Source organism: Perca fluviatilis, chromosome 10 (assembly GCF_010015445.1).
Source record: "Perca fluviatilis chromosome 10, GENO_Pfluv_1.0, whole genome shotgun sequence".
NCBI classification, from domain to species: Eukaryota; Metazoa; Chordata; class Actinopteri; order Perciformes; family Percidae; genus Perca; species Perca fluviatilis.
Window position 1 is genome coordinate 20,752,402 of NC_053121.1, and position 17,896 is coordinate 20,770,297.

General features: G+C 42.9%; 1 protein-coding gene across 1 annotated transcript in view; it reads right to left on the reverse strand.

The window, feature by feature from the left end:
• trpc7b (transient receptor potential cation channel, subfamily C, member 7b) overlaps positions 1-17,630 on the reverse strand; it is a 54,205-nt gene extending 36,575 nt beyond the window's left edge. Inside the window, 2 exon segments of the mRNA XM_039812559.1 lie at positions 6,449-7,211; positions 16,971-17,630. Coding sequence (XP_039668493.1) covers positions 6,449-7,211; positions 16,971-17,455 — 1,248 coding nt within the window. The 5' untranslated portion in view covers positions 17,456-17,630.
• Between the last annotated feature and the right edge of the window lie 266 nt (positions 17,631-17,896).

Here is a 17,896-nt window from a genome sequence, read left to right on the forward strand (position 1 = left end):
AAAATCAGCAATCCAGCAACCAATTGAACATGGTGGGAAATTGCCCATTCTACCTTCACCTTCTTTTAGGGCACACTCTGTAAGCAGACAATATGTACTGTATTTTGGTGCACCTACTGACCCTGGTCATCATTTGCATTCCTCCAGTGTTTGACCCTTTTAGTAAGTACACACACAGACACCACACACATGCAGTATATGTGAAAATCCAATCACAATTCAGGGTATGTGGTTTGCGCCTTCGGGGGCTGAGATAAAGGAAAGGGAATGATGTTGTGAGATTGAAAATGGAGAGCAGTGTGAAGCAGAGTGAGAATGGTTACAGAGGAGTGAACATAGGGGGACCCAAGCCAAGCCTCAAACATGGAGGGGGGAGAGAGGGAAGGAGGGAGGGAGATGGAAGATGGAAGGATGAGAAGAGGAGAGGGATAGAGAGTTAGTATTACAGCACTTCAGTGGACATTCATAAAATGCGATTTACAAAATGAAACAACACCCTCCCCCCACCTTACTCTGTGTGTGTGTGTGTGTGTGTGTGTGTGTTTTGTCCTGATGTGCCTTTAGCACATAGGCATCCAACGTGCACCAAGAGCAGCACTCCCAGATTACGTGTTTGCCAGTGCGTGAGAAAGTGGCGTTCGCTTGCACTTGACTGTGTATACATTTTTATTTTCTGTAAGCACAAGTGGACACAGGCTGTGTCCCTTACTGCATTCCGATGCTATATATACATGTAGCATGTAAACATGGTAAGATTAAGCATGTAACCTTTACTATGTTAGGATGTTAGTCTTAATCTCAAAATATTGTGGAGGCAGGGGTTAATGATGAATTGAAGTGCAGGACATAATAAAAAAAATATTCACCAATCATAACAGTTATATCATCTACCTGCTGAACAGAGTCTACACTCATCTGGACAAGCCTGCGAGCACTGTGAGAGTCATGTTCTTTGACTTCTCCAGTGCTTTCAACACCATCTGTCCGGCTCTACTGGGTGAGAAGATGACTGCGATGCAGGTGGAGGCCCCCATCGTGTCCTGGACTGTTGATTACCTGACGGGCAGACCACAGTACGTACGCCTAAAGAACTGTGTGTCTGACAGGGTGGTCAGCAACACTGGGGCTCTACAGGGGACTGTCCTCTCTCCCTTCCTCTTCACCATCTTCACCTCAGACTTCAACTATTGCACTGAGTCCTGCCACCTTCAGAAGTTGTTAACTGTTGTTAATAGTTGGCTGCATAGAAAAGGGTGATGAGAATGAATACAGGACTGTTGTGGACAACTTTGTCACTTGGAGTGCGCTGAACCATCTGCAGCTCAACGTGACAAAAACTAAGGAGCTCGTAGTGGATCTGAGGAGGGCGAAATCATCTGGGACCCCGGTTTCCATCCAGGGGGTCCCTGTGGACACTGTTGAGGATTACAAGTATCTGGGGGTGTACTTAAATAATAAGGTGGACTGAACTAGAAACGCAGAGTCTGTCTACAAAAGGGGCCAAAGTCGACTCTTTTTCCTCAGGAGGCTGAGGTCCTTTAACATGGCTGAGGATGTTCTATCAGTTTGTTGTGGCCTGTGCTATCTTCTTCGCTGTCACATGCTGGGGCAGTGGGATGAAGGTTGCAGACACCAACAGGCTAAACAAACTGATCAGGAGGGCTGGTGATGTCGTGGGGGAGGAGCTGGACACACTGACGAACGTGTCTGAGAGGAGGATGCTGTCCAGGCTTCAGTCCATCTTGGATAATGTCTCACACCCTCTCTACGACACACTGGCCCAGCAGAGGAGCACCTTCAGCAGAAGACTCCTCTTACCCAGATGCACCACAGGAAATCGTTCCTGCCTGTGGTCATTAAACTCTACAGCACCTCCCTCGGAGAGTCGAATACCCCATCTCAGTAATCTCTCAAACACTGACAATCATTTCTCTTTTTTATTGCACTTTTTGCACTTTAACACTGTACATTTGATCTTTTATATATTATTACTGTGTATTTGTTTTTAATATATATGTTAAAGTCTGGATAATATATGTTGTTTGTATATGTTGTTTGTATATCTGGAGTTGTAACAAAAATAATAATAAAAATAATAATAAGGACAGTGAATTATGTACCAAATTTAATAGCAAACTATCCAAAGTGTTGAACCAACAGAAAGATGGGGGGGGGGGGGGTGGGGGGTGGGGGGCTTGAAACATAAGAGATTGCAGGGCGTGGCACACCCTAAAGATGTTTAGATCTTGTTTTCATTTTGTGGTTTGGTTCTTTTGTTTTTGGGGTTTGGGGGGGGGATAAAAAGTAAAAAAATGATAAAAAAAAAAAAAAAAAAAAAAAGAATTTGTGGGGTTGTGTTGGGTGTGTGGGTGTGTGTTGTGTATATAAATTTGTGAAAGTAAAAAAGGTGAAGGGGGAAGAGTTGTGTGGGGTGTGATGTTAGATGTTAAAAAGGAAAAAAAAAAAAACAAAAAGCAAAAAAAAAAAAAAAAAAAAAAATAAAAAAAAAAACTAATGTCATATTTTCCATTTTTTGTTTTCCGTGTTTAAATAAGCCCTATGTCAAGAGGAAAAAGATAAAGAAATTAATAGTTAATTATATAATATATGGGAAGAGGAGGGGGGGAAGGGGGGGAGGGGAAAAAGAGGGAAAAAGAGGGGAGAAAGAGGGGGATAAGGGGGAGAGAGGGGAACAAAAGCACTGCTCCCCCGCGGGGGGCCCCCTGGTTAGATTCTCTTGTGAGGAGGGGAAAAGGGGGAAAAAAAGAAAGGGAGAGAGGGAAAAAAAAAAAGGGGGGAGGAGGGGAAAAGGAGGGAGGAATGGAGGAAAAAGGAAAGAAAAAAAGAGAGGGTAGAAAAAAAGAAAAAGAGAAAAGAAAGAGGAGAGGGGGCTTTAAAAGGGAAAAATGATTTGTTGTGGTGTGGTTGCCTGGTGGGTGGGGGAGGGGTAGTGTTTAAACAGTGACAAAAGGGTGGGGGGTTTTTTTTTTTTTGTGTGTGTCTTGTTTTTTGTTGGGGGGGGGGTGGGTGGGGTGTGAGAAAAAAAGTGAGTGGGGGGGGGGGGGGCCCCCCCGGCGAAGGGGGGGTCCTTTTCCTTTCCCTCTCAAGGGGGGGGGGGGGGGGCTGCTGGTTTGAGGGGGGGGGACACAAAAAAAAGGCGAGACTGGGGGGGAAGGGGCGCCTGGGCGAATCTTGTTTTTGTTTGTTTGTCTGGGGGCGTGGGGGGGGTTGGGGGGGGGGGGGGAGGGAGGAGTAAAGAGAAAAAAGGAGAGGGAACATAGGTTGGTGTGTGGGGGGTATGTGTGGGCTTTGTGAGTTTGTGGGTGTGTGTGAGTTTGAGTGGTGTGTAAGGGTGTGGGGTTGAGGGTGGGTTGTGTTCAGGTTTTTGTGGTGCAAACATGAAAAAACAACAAAAAAAAAAGAAGAAAACAAAAACATAACAAACAAAAACGGATTTGGCCCGCTTTCCTTTTCCTTTTTTCCCTTTTGGTTTGTTTCCCTCGAGGACCTGGCGCGGGTAGCGCTTAGGTAATTTATAGATATGGGTATTTAAAGGGGGGGGGGGGGGGGGGAGGGGGGGGGGGGGGAGGGGGGGGGGGGGGGGGGGGGGGGGGGGGGGGGGGGGGGGGGGAAGGGCGCCACACCCACCCCGGGCCTCTGGGGCGCTCCTTTTTTTTTTTTTTTGGGAGGGGGGGGGGGGGAAGGAAAGGAGAGGGGGGGCGGGAAAAAAACAAAGGAGGGGAGGGGGGGGGGGGGGGGGGGGGGGGGGTGAAAAAAGAGAGGAGAAAAGAGGGGGAGAGGAAAAGGGGGGGGGGGAGGAGAGGGGGAAAGGGGGGTTTTAAAGAGTCTACTGGTTTTGGTCCTTTTGGGGGGTTATTGGTGTGAGTTGGTGTTGTTACTTAGAGGAGGAAAGAGGGCGGCTTCTCCTTTTTTTTTGTGTGTCGCTCTCTTTTGTGTGGGGGGGGGGGGTTTGGTACTAAAACAACCGACTGGGGGGGGGGGGGGGGCGGCCGCGGGGGGGGGGGCTTTTTTTTTTTCATCTCCAACCACCATACTTAAAGCTTGCCAAAACCTACCACACAGTGTAAGTGAGTGGGCATGTTGAACGCCCGGCCTGAGACAATCAACCTGCCTCAGGACAGATGATAGCACATCCAGGTAGGTTTGATTCCTGGTTACAAAATATTAGGACTTTTTAGGGGTACAATTTTGGGCTTAAGTTACAGAGACAATGTGTTGTGTGTGTGTGTGTGTGTGTGTGTGTGTGTGTTTGTGTGTGTGTGTGTGTGTGTGTGTGTGTGTGTGTGTGTGTGTGTGTGTGTTTGTGTGCGCTAGTATTTTCCCACCACCAGCCTTTTGGAAGTGAGGTTCGTTTGGAGTATTTAGTATGCAATCTTTTCTTATCAGTAGAAGTGCACAGAAAATCTTTGCGATCAAACAATAAACTGTTCCACTTACAATTCTTATTTCACCACAACCTCAGGAGAGATTGCGTTGGTAATAGGTAGATCAGAAGAGTAATAAAAAGCTGGTAATGCACTGAGAAATATAGTCAGTATCAGAATGTCTAAGCCGAAACATTTGCAGGAATGGATTGATAGATTTACAAATTTCCATTCAGCACTATGTCCCTATTTTGCCTTAATCTCATGAAAAATTTAAGAAATCCAAAAAATGCCATTGAACATGAGAATGCAAAGACCATTACCATACTTAAGGTTATACATTTACAGTATAGCTGTTTTATGATTCTATAATAATTAAATTAAATTTATTCTGTGCGTCTTCTATTTTTTTCACCTTCCTTCCCTACCAGGCCAAGATTGGCTATTCGGGGGCACCAGGAGATTCCTGGTGGGCCGGTCTGTTTCTTTGGTTGCGAGCGCCGGTGTTCAGTTGTGGCAATGGGTTGAAATCATAGTTGAAAATCATAAATGCTGTCCCTAGGCTGCCTGTACTAGCAGCCCACTCTTTTTATTTTATTATTTTTTCTTGCAGCCCACCGTTCTCTACATTCATGCAGTCCACTCGCCGAGTGCAGTCTGATTAATGATGACGTATTTATGTTTTGACTCCTACGATGGCGGCACCTTGCTAAAATCAAAAAAACGTCACTGAAAAGGAGACAATTAAAAAAGTAAAGCTCTAGAAAGTGCACAGATGTGCTAAACTAAGCAAATGAAGATGATGAGACGAGTAACGTAAGCTAAGCTAGTTAGGAGCAGTGCAGGATGCCAGCCGTTGTGCAAAACATAATACAACGTTGCCCGTAAACCACCGTTCATGTTTATGAATCAAACTTTTTCTTGTAGCTCCTCGGCAGCAGCCACCAGTCCAGTTTGCTGCTAACGGTGACAATGAAGAGACAGTACCAAGCAGCAGCCATGAGCCCAGAACTCCAGAGTGGGCAGGTAGGATTGCACATTGAGTGAATACTATGACTGAACTTGAATTAACATTAATGAAGAGTATTAATGTAGAGCTGCTCTGAGGTGATGACCTGAGATAATAAGGATTCCAGATGATTTGGCACTACATGAATAAAACTGACTTGACTTTATCAGAAAGCTTTGTAATAAGTGGAGATTTGTGCTGAGAATTATGAAAATGTTTAACTTTTGATTTAGTGTCCGAAGCAGAGCCAGTAGTGTGCAAGGGATAGCTGCTGTCAGTGTGGAAGGCACATCTAAGCTGTTGCACCACAGTGTGTGAACAAGCAAACATGATCAGATTAGTTACAATATAAACACTTTCTATGCCCAAATGTTACTAGTGACCCATTATGCCTTTTATCATCGAAATTACATGTAGGACAGTAAATATACAAAGCCCACGACTGAAAGGGAATAGAAAGGTATATGAAATATAATATGTAAGGAAAAAATAGATTATGGTGTCATTAGAAAGTGCAATAAAGTGTATTTAATTCTTTATTTATTTTTATTTTTTTTTATTTATTCTTTATTTCATTTCAAGGTTTGGATATCTATGAACACTGATATTGTTGAACATTACATTGTGCTGTTGTAAAGAATACTGTTGTTAACTTTTCTAATAAATCTACATTGTGAAGCAACACTGTATTTTTTTAATTGGAAATTATATTTTACAAAATACACTGAATTACAAAGCTGTAGAGAACAGTGCGCTATTGCAGACTTATATAGGCCAATAAGGTTTTAATTACATTATTTTAATATAGTCAGTCGTTAAGTAAAGTGGGCTGGTCTAAGGTATAAAACTCCAGGGCTGAAAATGAGTCCCACTCCGGCCCTGTTCCCTACGCCACTCTGCCAAATCTTCTGTCAACCCTTTGTCCGTCCATATGAAATAGTATGTGTGTTAATGTTTGGGCATTAAAAAAGCCAGGGGACAGAAAAGGTAAAATACTGCTTAAAAAAAAAAAAAATCAATCAAATATCTTGAGAAAATAAAAAAAACACCTTACCTTAAACTCTGTCTCGATGTTGGCCAGTCTTGCCAGTTCATTGCTGAGCTCGAGGGCGGTCAGCACAGGGTCTTCACTGCTGAGTGACAGGTAAGCTGCACTGGCCAGGCCCTTATATGCATTCATCCTGGAGCGTGAGTGACTGAACGAGTCTTGCTTCTGTTTCTCGATACATTCTGAACACTTACAGAAGTAGTCATGTGGCCTTTCTATACGGGCCCCCTTCGTCAAAAGGATGTGGACAATCTCGTACTCCAGGCAGTGAGCAGCCAGGATGATGGGCGTGACGTCATGTGAAAAACGCGTTCCATCCTCGTCATAAGCGTAAAAGTCGTCATCTCGCATCTCCTGCTCAAGAGGACTCAAAGCAAGTCGGAGTCCTCCGCCAAAAGCAGGGTGGGCGAGAATGGCTTCAACGATTCGAACATAACCCTTGGAGATAGCCAAAAGCAGGCCATCCCCGATCCTAGCCAAACCATCCTTCTTTAGAAGCAGCTCGGTCACTTCTAGGTGCTCATTGCCCACTGCCAGCTGCAAAGCATTCTGGCCCATGTAGTCCACACAATTATAGTTAAGTGTTTTGGACTCTTCCAGCATTTTGCGGACCACAGGAATGTTTCCGTATTCTGCAGCATCCAGAAAACGCTCCTCCTCTGCAGTGAGCGCTGAGCCACGTTCATTGAACATGTAGGCCGGGCCCCGCACTGCCTGGCGACGCCCCTTCTCTCTCAGTGTGGTGTGCCGGCGATGCATGGCCTCTACCCTGAAGACAGTAAAGAAGAGAGCAAACAGCGAGGAGAATCCAAGGATGGATCCAAGGAGACAAAGAATGAATCAGAGGAACAAGTGATGCCGTGATGGAGGGTGAGGGAAAGAAAAGTGGAGAGCAAGAGAGCAAATGAGGGAGGCAAGAGGAATTGACAGAATCATTAGTTACATCAAACTGACTATGATGTAACAAGGCAAACAAAGTTATTACTGTCTCCCCATGTCGATGTCCAAGGACTGGTCAAACCCGATCAGCTGTTCTTAACACTGTCTTTCCCCCTAACCCCAGAGAAAGCCCCACCAACACATCTGTAATATATCTGTCTCCGACAGAGGTGGAAAGTAACGAAATACATTTACTCACATTACTGTATTGAGTAGTTTTGTTGTGTATTTTGTATTTTTCAAGTAGTTTTTAAAATCGGTATTTTAAAATGTACTTGATTACGTTTTGAGTGAAGTATTGTATTTCGCTACATTACAAATCCCATCCGTTACTGAGTAAAAAAAAAAAATGAAAGGAAGGAAGAAAAAATTTGCGTCCGGAATGACTACACCAGACCAGAGCTCTATCACTCTGCACCAGACCATAGAATGTAACTTTTTTTGTGCGAACGTATGCAGCTTCTTCTTCTCTGGTTGCAAGTCGCAATTAAAAAGAAGTAGAAGAAGAACTGCAATGTGTCGGACCCATAGACTGTTAATATTAATAATATAATAATAATTAACCAATAATATACAGTCTATGATCGGACCCATGGATGTGTCGGCGAGCGGCGAACTGAGCGGGAGACATTAGTATGGATGTAAATGAACTGTTATCCCTCAAAAATGACTGATGCAGAGTGTGCACCGACATCTGAAGCATTGCTAGTTACGCTGCAAAAGCAACAAGGCATCCAGGGATGCAGCAGTCAGGACCAGCTTCGTGATAGCCGCAAAAACAGTAAGCCATTTTCTAAAGGAGAGTTTATTAAAAATTGTTTGGTGGACTCTGCTGCGCTAATATGCCCAGAGAAAAAAAAGAGACGTTTGAGAACGTGCCGCCTGACATAAAAATCCTTATTTATCTCATAAGGGCTACTTAGGTGTGTAGAAGCTAGCTGCTATAGTCTGGGCTGTGAACATTAGGGTCTAACCATAGACTGTTAATATTAATAATTATAATTAAGAGTCTATGGGTCTAACCCATTTATGGAGTCAAAACACGTGATTTGGCCTTGATTTGCATTATAACTGTTGTTTATGTTTGTGAAGAAAAGAAGGATGGCCCTCAGAACTAACAATGTATGGCACTTTCACTTTCAACTGATAGTTTAAAAACGTTTTATCGGATGGTCGAACTAAAATTGCACATTATACCTTTCTAAGGGTCTTAAATGTCATGTGTGACATGTGTTATGTTGTTATTACTTGTGTATACATTTGTATAGATTTTTCTTTAATTAAAAACAAAATTGTTTTTGCTTTATGAGCCCTGTCCTATTTCCATTACATGGGAGAGATCCCCCCGCCACGTTTTACAGGTTTTTTTTATGTAACTAAGTAACTTTTACTTAAAGTACATTTTAAATGAACTACTTATTACTTTTACTTGAGTAATTTTTTGAGATAGGTATTTTTTCATCAAAGTATTGGAACTTTTACTTGAGTACAATATTTTAGTACTTTTTCCACCTCTGCTCTCCGGTCAAATCAATGAACTGCTACCAGGGTCAAAGCTCACTGTGGGGCCATCTAAGGTCAACAGCTCTGATTAGCAAGAGAAAGATGAAGCTGTCACGTTTATTGGCGCTGGCATGACAAACCCACACTATTGGCGTTTTTTTCTGCTTGACTCGCCTCATCTCTACTCGCCTTTTTTTGTTATTTTTTTAACCTTTATTTATTCAGGGAAGGTTCACTGAGAGGCAGCCTCTCTTTTGCAGGAACACCCTGATCACATTCACACAGTTACACATTCATACCTGGAAGCTGCCCAGTACAACCACAGTTTGATCTGCTGGCCACTCCACTGGAGCGGTTGGAGGTTGAGGGCCTTGCTCAAGGCAGGGACGGACTGAGGTAAAAAACAGCCTTGGACTTTCTCCCAAATAGGCCCATCATCCGGCCATTCGCCCCTAGCCGTGCGCGACAGACACTAGCCAGGATGTCCTGATTCTATGCCACAGTACTGTAGCCTATCAGACAAGGTATTCACAGCAAGAAACCTCTCAAAACCAATGACGATCATTGGGGTTGTGTTTATTAATGAAGCCTCAGCCTTCAAATAAAAACTAAAAATGTACAATGCCATTACATCTGCATCGAAAATAAAATACAAATAATGAAATGTCACTGGCTACAGAAACCCAAAATTACACACACTTGTAATTATAAAACAGTACAGAGTATTACTGACAACACTTTCAGAGATAAAGTAGGCTACTTGCTGTACCTGAACATGGGGATTAGATATATTGTAGGCCTATACCAAAACTACACTGAGAGTGTTAGTTACTACTATAACTATTCAAATATAAATGTATATAACGTGTTGCTTTGTGTTAAAGAATTAGCATTGAATAACCTATTTAATATTTTGTCAATGTCATATTACACTTTTGATTAATATTAAGGCTGTGAAATTATGAAAATGACTAGGCCCTTTCGATGTTGTCTGTGAAGCTTTCACAAACAACCACCAGGTCTTCGCCAGTTCCACAACAGTAAACGCAAATATGAAAGACAAGGAAAAACTGCACTCTGATGGAAGACCATCTAGCCCCCTTCCCTTTTAGAGTGGTACCAATGCATGCCTGATGTTTTCTGTAATGTAATTTAATACCATAGTCCTCATCCTAGCAGCAAAAGTGAGCTCAATAAAACCTCTCATATACAACGGAGTGAAATCACGGTCAACCCGCGATTAATTTCTAACGCGTTTATATGTTTCAAATTAACCTAACAGAAATTATTAAATACGTTAAGTTTGACAGCACTAAATGGCACGCTAATTTTCATAATCATGATGCACACTCATGTTGAGCTGACTATGCAGTTCGCTAAGATAGGGATAAAGGCAGCCTATAATGTTTCCTGCTGGCACTTACCGGTATTGCTGATGTGAAATTAACTCACATCTAATGATGTAGGCCTACTCTTCTTCAGTTTTATTTTTACATGTAAATGATAAGTGATTGTATTAGCGCCCCCTGCTGTTAATATCGCTTTTTAGACTTTTTTTTTTGTGCCAACAGCCGTCGGTTGGACGGCCATTCTGGACTTATCCAGAACGCACAGATTGTCAGTCCGTCCCTGGCTCAAGGGCACCTCAGTGGTGGTAATGAGAAAAAATCTGGTTGGGGAAAGAGCAGTGCTTGTCCCTGACAAGCACTGCTCTTTCACTTTCCCCACCCAGATTTTTTGATCCTGTCGGTCTGGGGATTGAACCGTCGCCCTCCCGGTCACAAGCTCGCTTCTCTCACCTTTAGGCCACAATTATGAAAAAAAGTCCCTGGTACCTGCCAACAGGTACATGTTTTAGTATCACCTCCATCGAGGTTCCAAGCGAGCTGAGGCGATACCAAAAGGTGACGTTAAAACCTGCAGACTACTGATTGGTCGGAGAGAATCGTCACTAATCACTGCATCATCAGTGCTAGTGACAGACGGGGGTGTCCTGATCAAACCCGCCATTTTTAAATAGTTTAGCCTGGTCTTCTGGCTGTGGCAACAGCCACATTCCGGGAGTCAAAAACACACCTTTGACGTTCTGTGTGTGTGTGTGTGTGTCGCGCCGATGCTATGACAACCAGCCACGCTCGCCTCACACATGAGGCGGTACTAAATCTGCAATGGAAAAAAGATGACTTGGCACCAGGGCCGAGTCGAGTCGAGTCGAGTCAAGCTGAGCCGAGTAGAGCTGGTACTAGCAGTGGGTAAGCGCCACATGAGTCAGTGGTCATCCAAAGTGACTCTTCGGCCAGTGGTGAATCTGTCATTATCTATCAACACATGCATGCACACACAGGCATGGATTGCTTTTCTTCCTACATGGAAACCCATTTTGAGTGTCACATTTCAGCAGGAAAGTGTGTTCAAATTCTCATCAATAGAGACTTGTCAATATAATTGTACCTTGCACAGAACCACTGGTAATCACTGAAAACACATTTCAATGGGACTATTGTACTCCTCCTTTTGTGTTTTAGAGACACAAAGATCTGCCCCAATGTCTGCACACCATGTGTGGCCTGACACTCTGACCCACATGCAGTAGTGAAAAAATGCCTTGATGTATCCCAAAGCTGTACAAATGAAAGGGGGGAAAGACAGTGACAGTGAGTGGCAATGTGGAAGTGGAGGAGATACTGGATATGGGTAAGCTTTGAAATGAAAAGTGGGAATGGGAAATTACAAGCAGTGTTGGTGGGAAATGATTACCCAGAATAGTTTGGGTTTCCAGTGTAAAATAACTAATTTAGACTTTAGAACATGCTAATATGACAATTGAAAAAATTATTGTTGAGTGAACTTAAAGAAATAAAAACTACTGTACTTGCTAACTTGAATATTTTTAAAAGAATAATTGACTTGTATTGTCCATACAAAATACATTTTTCAAAACAGATTTTCAATAGCATTCTGCACATTTGTGTTATCTGAATTGGTGCAGTGACCTTACAAATGAGAAGGGGTCCATTTTCACAATAAGACCTGTTTTTCTGTAATTTAGGCTATTTGTAATTCCCCATTTGTGTGTGTGTGTGTGTGTGTGTGTGTAATGGGCAGTGAAGGAAAAGGTGAAAATGGAAACCTATTCATGGTAAAACCATTCCCTGAGGGTGTCAAAGGATGGGGAAATGAGAAGACGAATAGAGCTCACCAATGCAAATCTCTGTGGGAGAGTATGAGTGTGTGTGTGAGTGAGATTGAGAGAGAGAGAGAGAGAGAGCGCGAGAGAGAGAGAGCGAGAGAGAGAGAGAGAGAGTTTGTCGATGTGCGATTTAAGAGTATGAAAGGTCTCCAGCTCTTGAGTTTTGGTTTACACAATCCGCTGTGCATGCCTTAGGCTGCCAATCAAGATGGTAATCAATCCTCTCTCTTTCTCTCTCTCACACACATACGCACAAATGCAGACTGTCTCACACATTAACACGCACAAGGATACAAATGTGGATATAAAATGCATCCATGGACAAACACGAGTGTGACACCATCAGGATGTATACAGAATGTTGACACAACATACATCATCTGTAAAATGTCATGCAAAGCAACACAACAGCCATGCATTGAATACTATTGTCTTTATGAAGCCAATAATAATTGAAATGTATTTTTTAAGGCCATGGTGTAAGTGTATTACAATGCATTATGCTGTAGGGTCAGGTGTACCTAACATCTCCCCTAACCCCCACCTCCACATAAACACACTCATACATACAGTATATTTGTAAGCACTGGGAAGATCCCTAATACACAAGGGGACAGTCTGGCTGCCAGCCCATTTAGATAACCTTATAGTCAAGTAATGAATGGCCATTTTCCATCCCTCTCCATCTTCCTCTCCATCCATCTCTGACTGTTTGTGATTCTGATCTGAAATAGAACGTACCTGCATCATTTCTGTACAGAATTATAATCACAAAGACAGAAGGAGGCTGACATAATGGTGATGGATAGAATGTGTGTGTGTGTGTGTGTGTGTGTGTGTGTGTGTGTGTGTGTGTGTGTGTGTGTGTGTGTGTGTGTGTGTGTGTGTGTGTGTGTGACTTTAGCTATCTGACAGGGCATGTTCGATGAAGGGCAGAATGAAGGAACATGAGGAGGGGGACAGTTGTAGGTAGTAATAATATCCCAGGAGGGGCTACTTGGGCTGGGGAACAGAGGGTGGGATGTGAGGGGAAGGAGGGGTGAGGCGGAGGATATCACTCCCTCCCTCACACATTAGAGCTGTCAATCTTCCTCTATACCATTCAAATTTCTTTATTTATATATAAAATTTGAATATTCATTATTAATACATACTAAACCACTCAGGCTTATTAATTGCCAATGCCACTATGAGCATGTGGTTGTTGTTACACGTTCGGTCCACTAGAGGGGCTTCCTACATTAGCCTGGCTTTGAAGGGTACCTACGTCATGGCGCATTGCATTTCTGGCACCAACTTTGATTACATTCATTTTCCACCATGAGCAAACAGTGACAAACACAAATCAACAGAGAACTCTGTAATGAAACATTATCTAACTGTGTAAGTGTAAGTGTCTAGTAAGTGTAATGAAGCGGCTCTGTTGTAACGGCTAACGGTGCTCGGTTAGCACAATGACATCATGTCAGAAAGCACAGCCGAAACGATTTGTCATAAACTAAGTAACAATAGTGTTAGCCACGGATTTATAAGCAACCTGTTTCTTGCAGATTGTCACGGTACTGAGAATAGTTATTAGAAGGTAATATATGAAGTTGAAGCTAACTCTGATGGCTGTAGGGCAGCAAACGTAAACTTTAGCTGTCTCCATTAAGCTCCTAGCTAAGCTCCTATAACTCGAGATGCAGTTAGGTAACACAAATGAGCTAGCTAACTAATGATAACATAAGCATTTTGGCTCAGTGGATGATGATGTTAAAGTCATGTTAAAACAATTTCCCACCCTTCTTCATTCCCACTTTAATAACGTTACTTGGTACGTAACGTTAACGTTAGCTCCGTGATCTAAAGACCTCACAATGCCTTGTGTTTCTCACTCCCGCTAACTTATTGTTCATCAGACGTGACATGACAAAAGCATTTTGTTTTCACATGCAGGTAGGCCAAGGTGCGAAGAGGGAAATTCGCTAACTAAAAAAATCACATTTTAATAGTAATTTCAGCATTCGAATAGCATAGATTTTTTAACTATTCAAATTATATTCGACTTTCGGAATTCGTTATGACAGCCCTATCACTTAATGACGACTGAGCGCCAAACTCTTGATTATTACTTGGCTACTGTCTCCTAATTAATACAACATTTTAAAAATAATTATAATTATAACAATAATATTGTTTGTGTGTGTGTGTGTGTGTGTGTGTGTGTGTGTGTGTGTGTGGGAGAGAGCGAGGGAGGAGAGAGACAAAGACATGAACAAAAAGAAAAATGAGTGAGTGAAGGAGGGATTATGTGTAAGTCTGTCTGCTTATTTGCCTAGCTTTTGTGATTGTATTCATACATCATATAGTGTTTAAGACTAAAGGACTTGTCACATTACCATTGTTACAACCAAAGCAACATGTATTTCCTATAAGGGTTTAGCAGAACATGATGTCATGATAAAGGAAGAAGAGCTCCCACAACAATTAAATACCAAATACACGATTGAGAACGCGACATTGTACGCCATCTCATCCCACCAGTTGTCTTTCTGCCTACCTGTTGAATTTAAGTCCAATATTCAGCCACCTTTAGTGCCTGATTTGGTTCACAAACAAAATCCATTTCCTTTGATTGAGTGTTAATTGACTGGTTTGAGGCAACTTGCAATACGATTATATGGCAACATTTTTAAGGCTGCAACAAATCAATCTGTTACTGAGTCTGCACAGCTCTGATTTTGATGCTGCATCCAAGGCAGAGGCTGCTGCAGATCACTCAGAGTCCTTGTCCAAACAAGCGGCTCCCTCTCCTATTAACAACAAAACTGTCAGAAAAGGGAGAGACGGTCTCGCACCACTGCTACTGCTGATTCCAACTATATTTCAACACACCATTACAGAAATTCCCTTATCCAGTAAAGCTGTAGTTTTTTTTTGCCAAGAAGCAGCTATTTAAATGCATGATACAACCACAGTCACACCTATTATGCCCACATTTTAGCTGACAGTCAGAAAGTGGTCTGGTGGTCTTTAAGGTTCCATTTAACTTGTTGGAAAAATCAATACAATTTGGTGATGGGAAGATGGTGTGAAAAGCACTGAAAAATGTGGAAGTACATCTTCAGCTTACAATGAAAATCTCATAAAATATTTGTGACTAACTGTGTGCTCTTCTGAACTCAGTTTTCCTTTTTCTTCTAGAGCTAAACTCTAAGGTTGGGCCATCAAGTAATTTATTTTCAGTTTAAGCAATCAAGCAGGTTAAGTCATTTATCAGTGAACTGGAGAGAAAGAAAGGAAGAACAGAAGATGAATCAGGCTTGAAATCAAATAGAGGATAATGAGTGAAAAACAATGTTCTAACTCGGCAGGAATATTTACAGAACGGACAAATGAGTTAGTACTTTATCAGTGCACAGACATGAGCAGAATATCTGAGAAAAGTTACACAGCTCTCTCTCCCTCACTTTCTCTTTCTTTATCAAATACACACACATGGACACTCTTTCATGCAGAAAATTGCCAATTTTTAAGATCAAAGTTGAGTTGCCCACCATATTTCACTGGTAATGAGAAACAGGCATGTATGTTCACTCTCTATGGCACTCTCTTTCACACGCAGGCAGACACACACAAAGGCGTCCAACACTTATCCTAGTCAGGCATCTGTGAGAGCATACATGCTTCTTTTCCATGCAAGGCCTTTTAAGTTGAACACTGGTGTATCAAAGGGGCAGACCAGGGAAGATCAAAGAGACGACTCTGAGGCCTGCTATTCTCAATATCTGATAGTCATAACTAAGCTGGCATTGCTACATGAATATCCATTAAGTGTCATCATTTACAGTATGTCCCATTTGTGCCTGCAGCTGTTTCCTGCATGAAAGCAATGGACTGTATTTACCAAGTGAGCACTTATCTCACAGTACAGTAGTTAAACATATAGGACAACTGAGGAAATTATATAGGACACACATAGAGAGGTTTTCCAATTAGGGTTTTCTGAGTGTGTAAGGGCATGTTTTGTGTGTGAGATGAGTGTGACATTGTGGGGATGTACTGTGTAAGCCAATTTCTGTAGTCTGCTCAGTGACACATGGTTTTACCCCGTTTGTCTCTCTCTCTCATCTTACACACACACACACACACACACACACACACACACACACACACACACACACACACACACACACACACAACACACACACACACACACACACCCTGTTGACTGCTGCTTATGCATTTGTGCAGTGGACCCAATCAAGATACTCTCTCTCAACACAGGGCTGTAGTGGCAAATCCACAAAGACACATTCATTCATTCAAATTCTCACACCCTATAAACACCATATTTAGGCACAAGCTTAGTTAAAATAACAACAAAGTTTAAATATGACCCAGTCACCACAAATGTAGTGCATGTACTGCAAATGTTCCATATAAGAAGGGCCATTTGCAATGTAAGCAATGCATAACAGCAAAATGTATGATGAGCTTCTTGTAATAGTGATCTATTGTATATCACAGTCCAGTCCCATTGATGCAATCCATTAAGGAACTGTAAGGCACAGCTGAGAGTCAATCATTGGTCCATAGCTGCATTGACAGGTGAGTGAGTTTGCTCAGTGACCATTCTGGCTGCTTTACTCTACTCTCTCCAACACTGACCTCTACTTGTTGACATCCCAGGTGGCTTAGTTGCTACTAATTAAATTCTCTCAACCCAGAACAGCTGAGCCATTTCTAAACTATTGGTCGGCAGCCTCTTTGCATAATTGCAAATTGCAGAGTTTATAAATATGCTGCATGGGATCTACACAAGGCCACGAAACTGGTGACTTTACGTATTATATACTTATGTCTCTGGGTGGATGAACAAAAGTTATGGGTGAATATAACAGGATGACTCACGTTTGCCTGGTTTCGGAGTTGAACTCGGCGTCGATGTGCTCGACAGAGTGGTTCCCGTGGTCCGGGAGCTCCGGAGCCCGGTGGAGTCTCTGTCCGTGGTGCTGAAAGCGCTCAGCGTTAGCCGCGCCTCGTCCTCTCCACTTGGGAAACAGGTCATCGCAGCGGTCGTACACCGCATCTATGCGCACATCCTGCCGCGAATGAAACGGAGAGCCGGTGTCCCCGGTGCTCTGGCAGAACTTTGGCGTTGTAAGGTGCGGGGAGTCCCCGGGTTCCCGATAACCTGGAGACGGGTGAAGACACTCCGGAGTGGCGAGGTAAGGCAGGTCTGTGTCCCCCAGCAGCGGAGAGGCGGAGGAGAAGAGCTGCAGGGGCCGCGGTGAGGAAGGAGATGCTCGGGGAAGACGGACAGACAGAGACGGCGAGGGAGACTCAGAGAGATGGGCTCTCCCGCCGTTGTCGGTTTCCTCGCCTTCGTCAGACATTGGAAGAGTTCTTGAGCAGCATATACTTTAAATATCTCTGGCTATGTTGCAGACATTTAACGATGTTTGTCAAAGTTTCAAACGCACAAGTTTCTTCTGAGCCGCGCAGCAGCGACGAGCCGAGCCTCCACCTTTACACAAGAGCACGCGCACTAATTACCAAGAGTGCCCGCGCAGGGAGCCAGCCTATTCCAAAATGGAAGTGACATGAAGTGACAACACCACAAAACAGATTAACTTACACATTGCATTGGCCTACAAAATGATTACACGTTATCCTTACATTTGGGCTACTATCGAGAAATATATAGTTAAATATTTAAACATGCCTATAAAACACAGGTTTCACTGCGTTGTTCAAGCAAGCTAACTAACAGTACATGCCAGGTAACTCAATTGTTTTTTACTGTCCACCGGTGGTGGAGTATAACTAATTACATT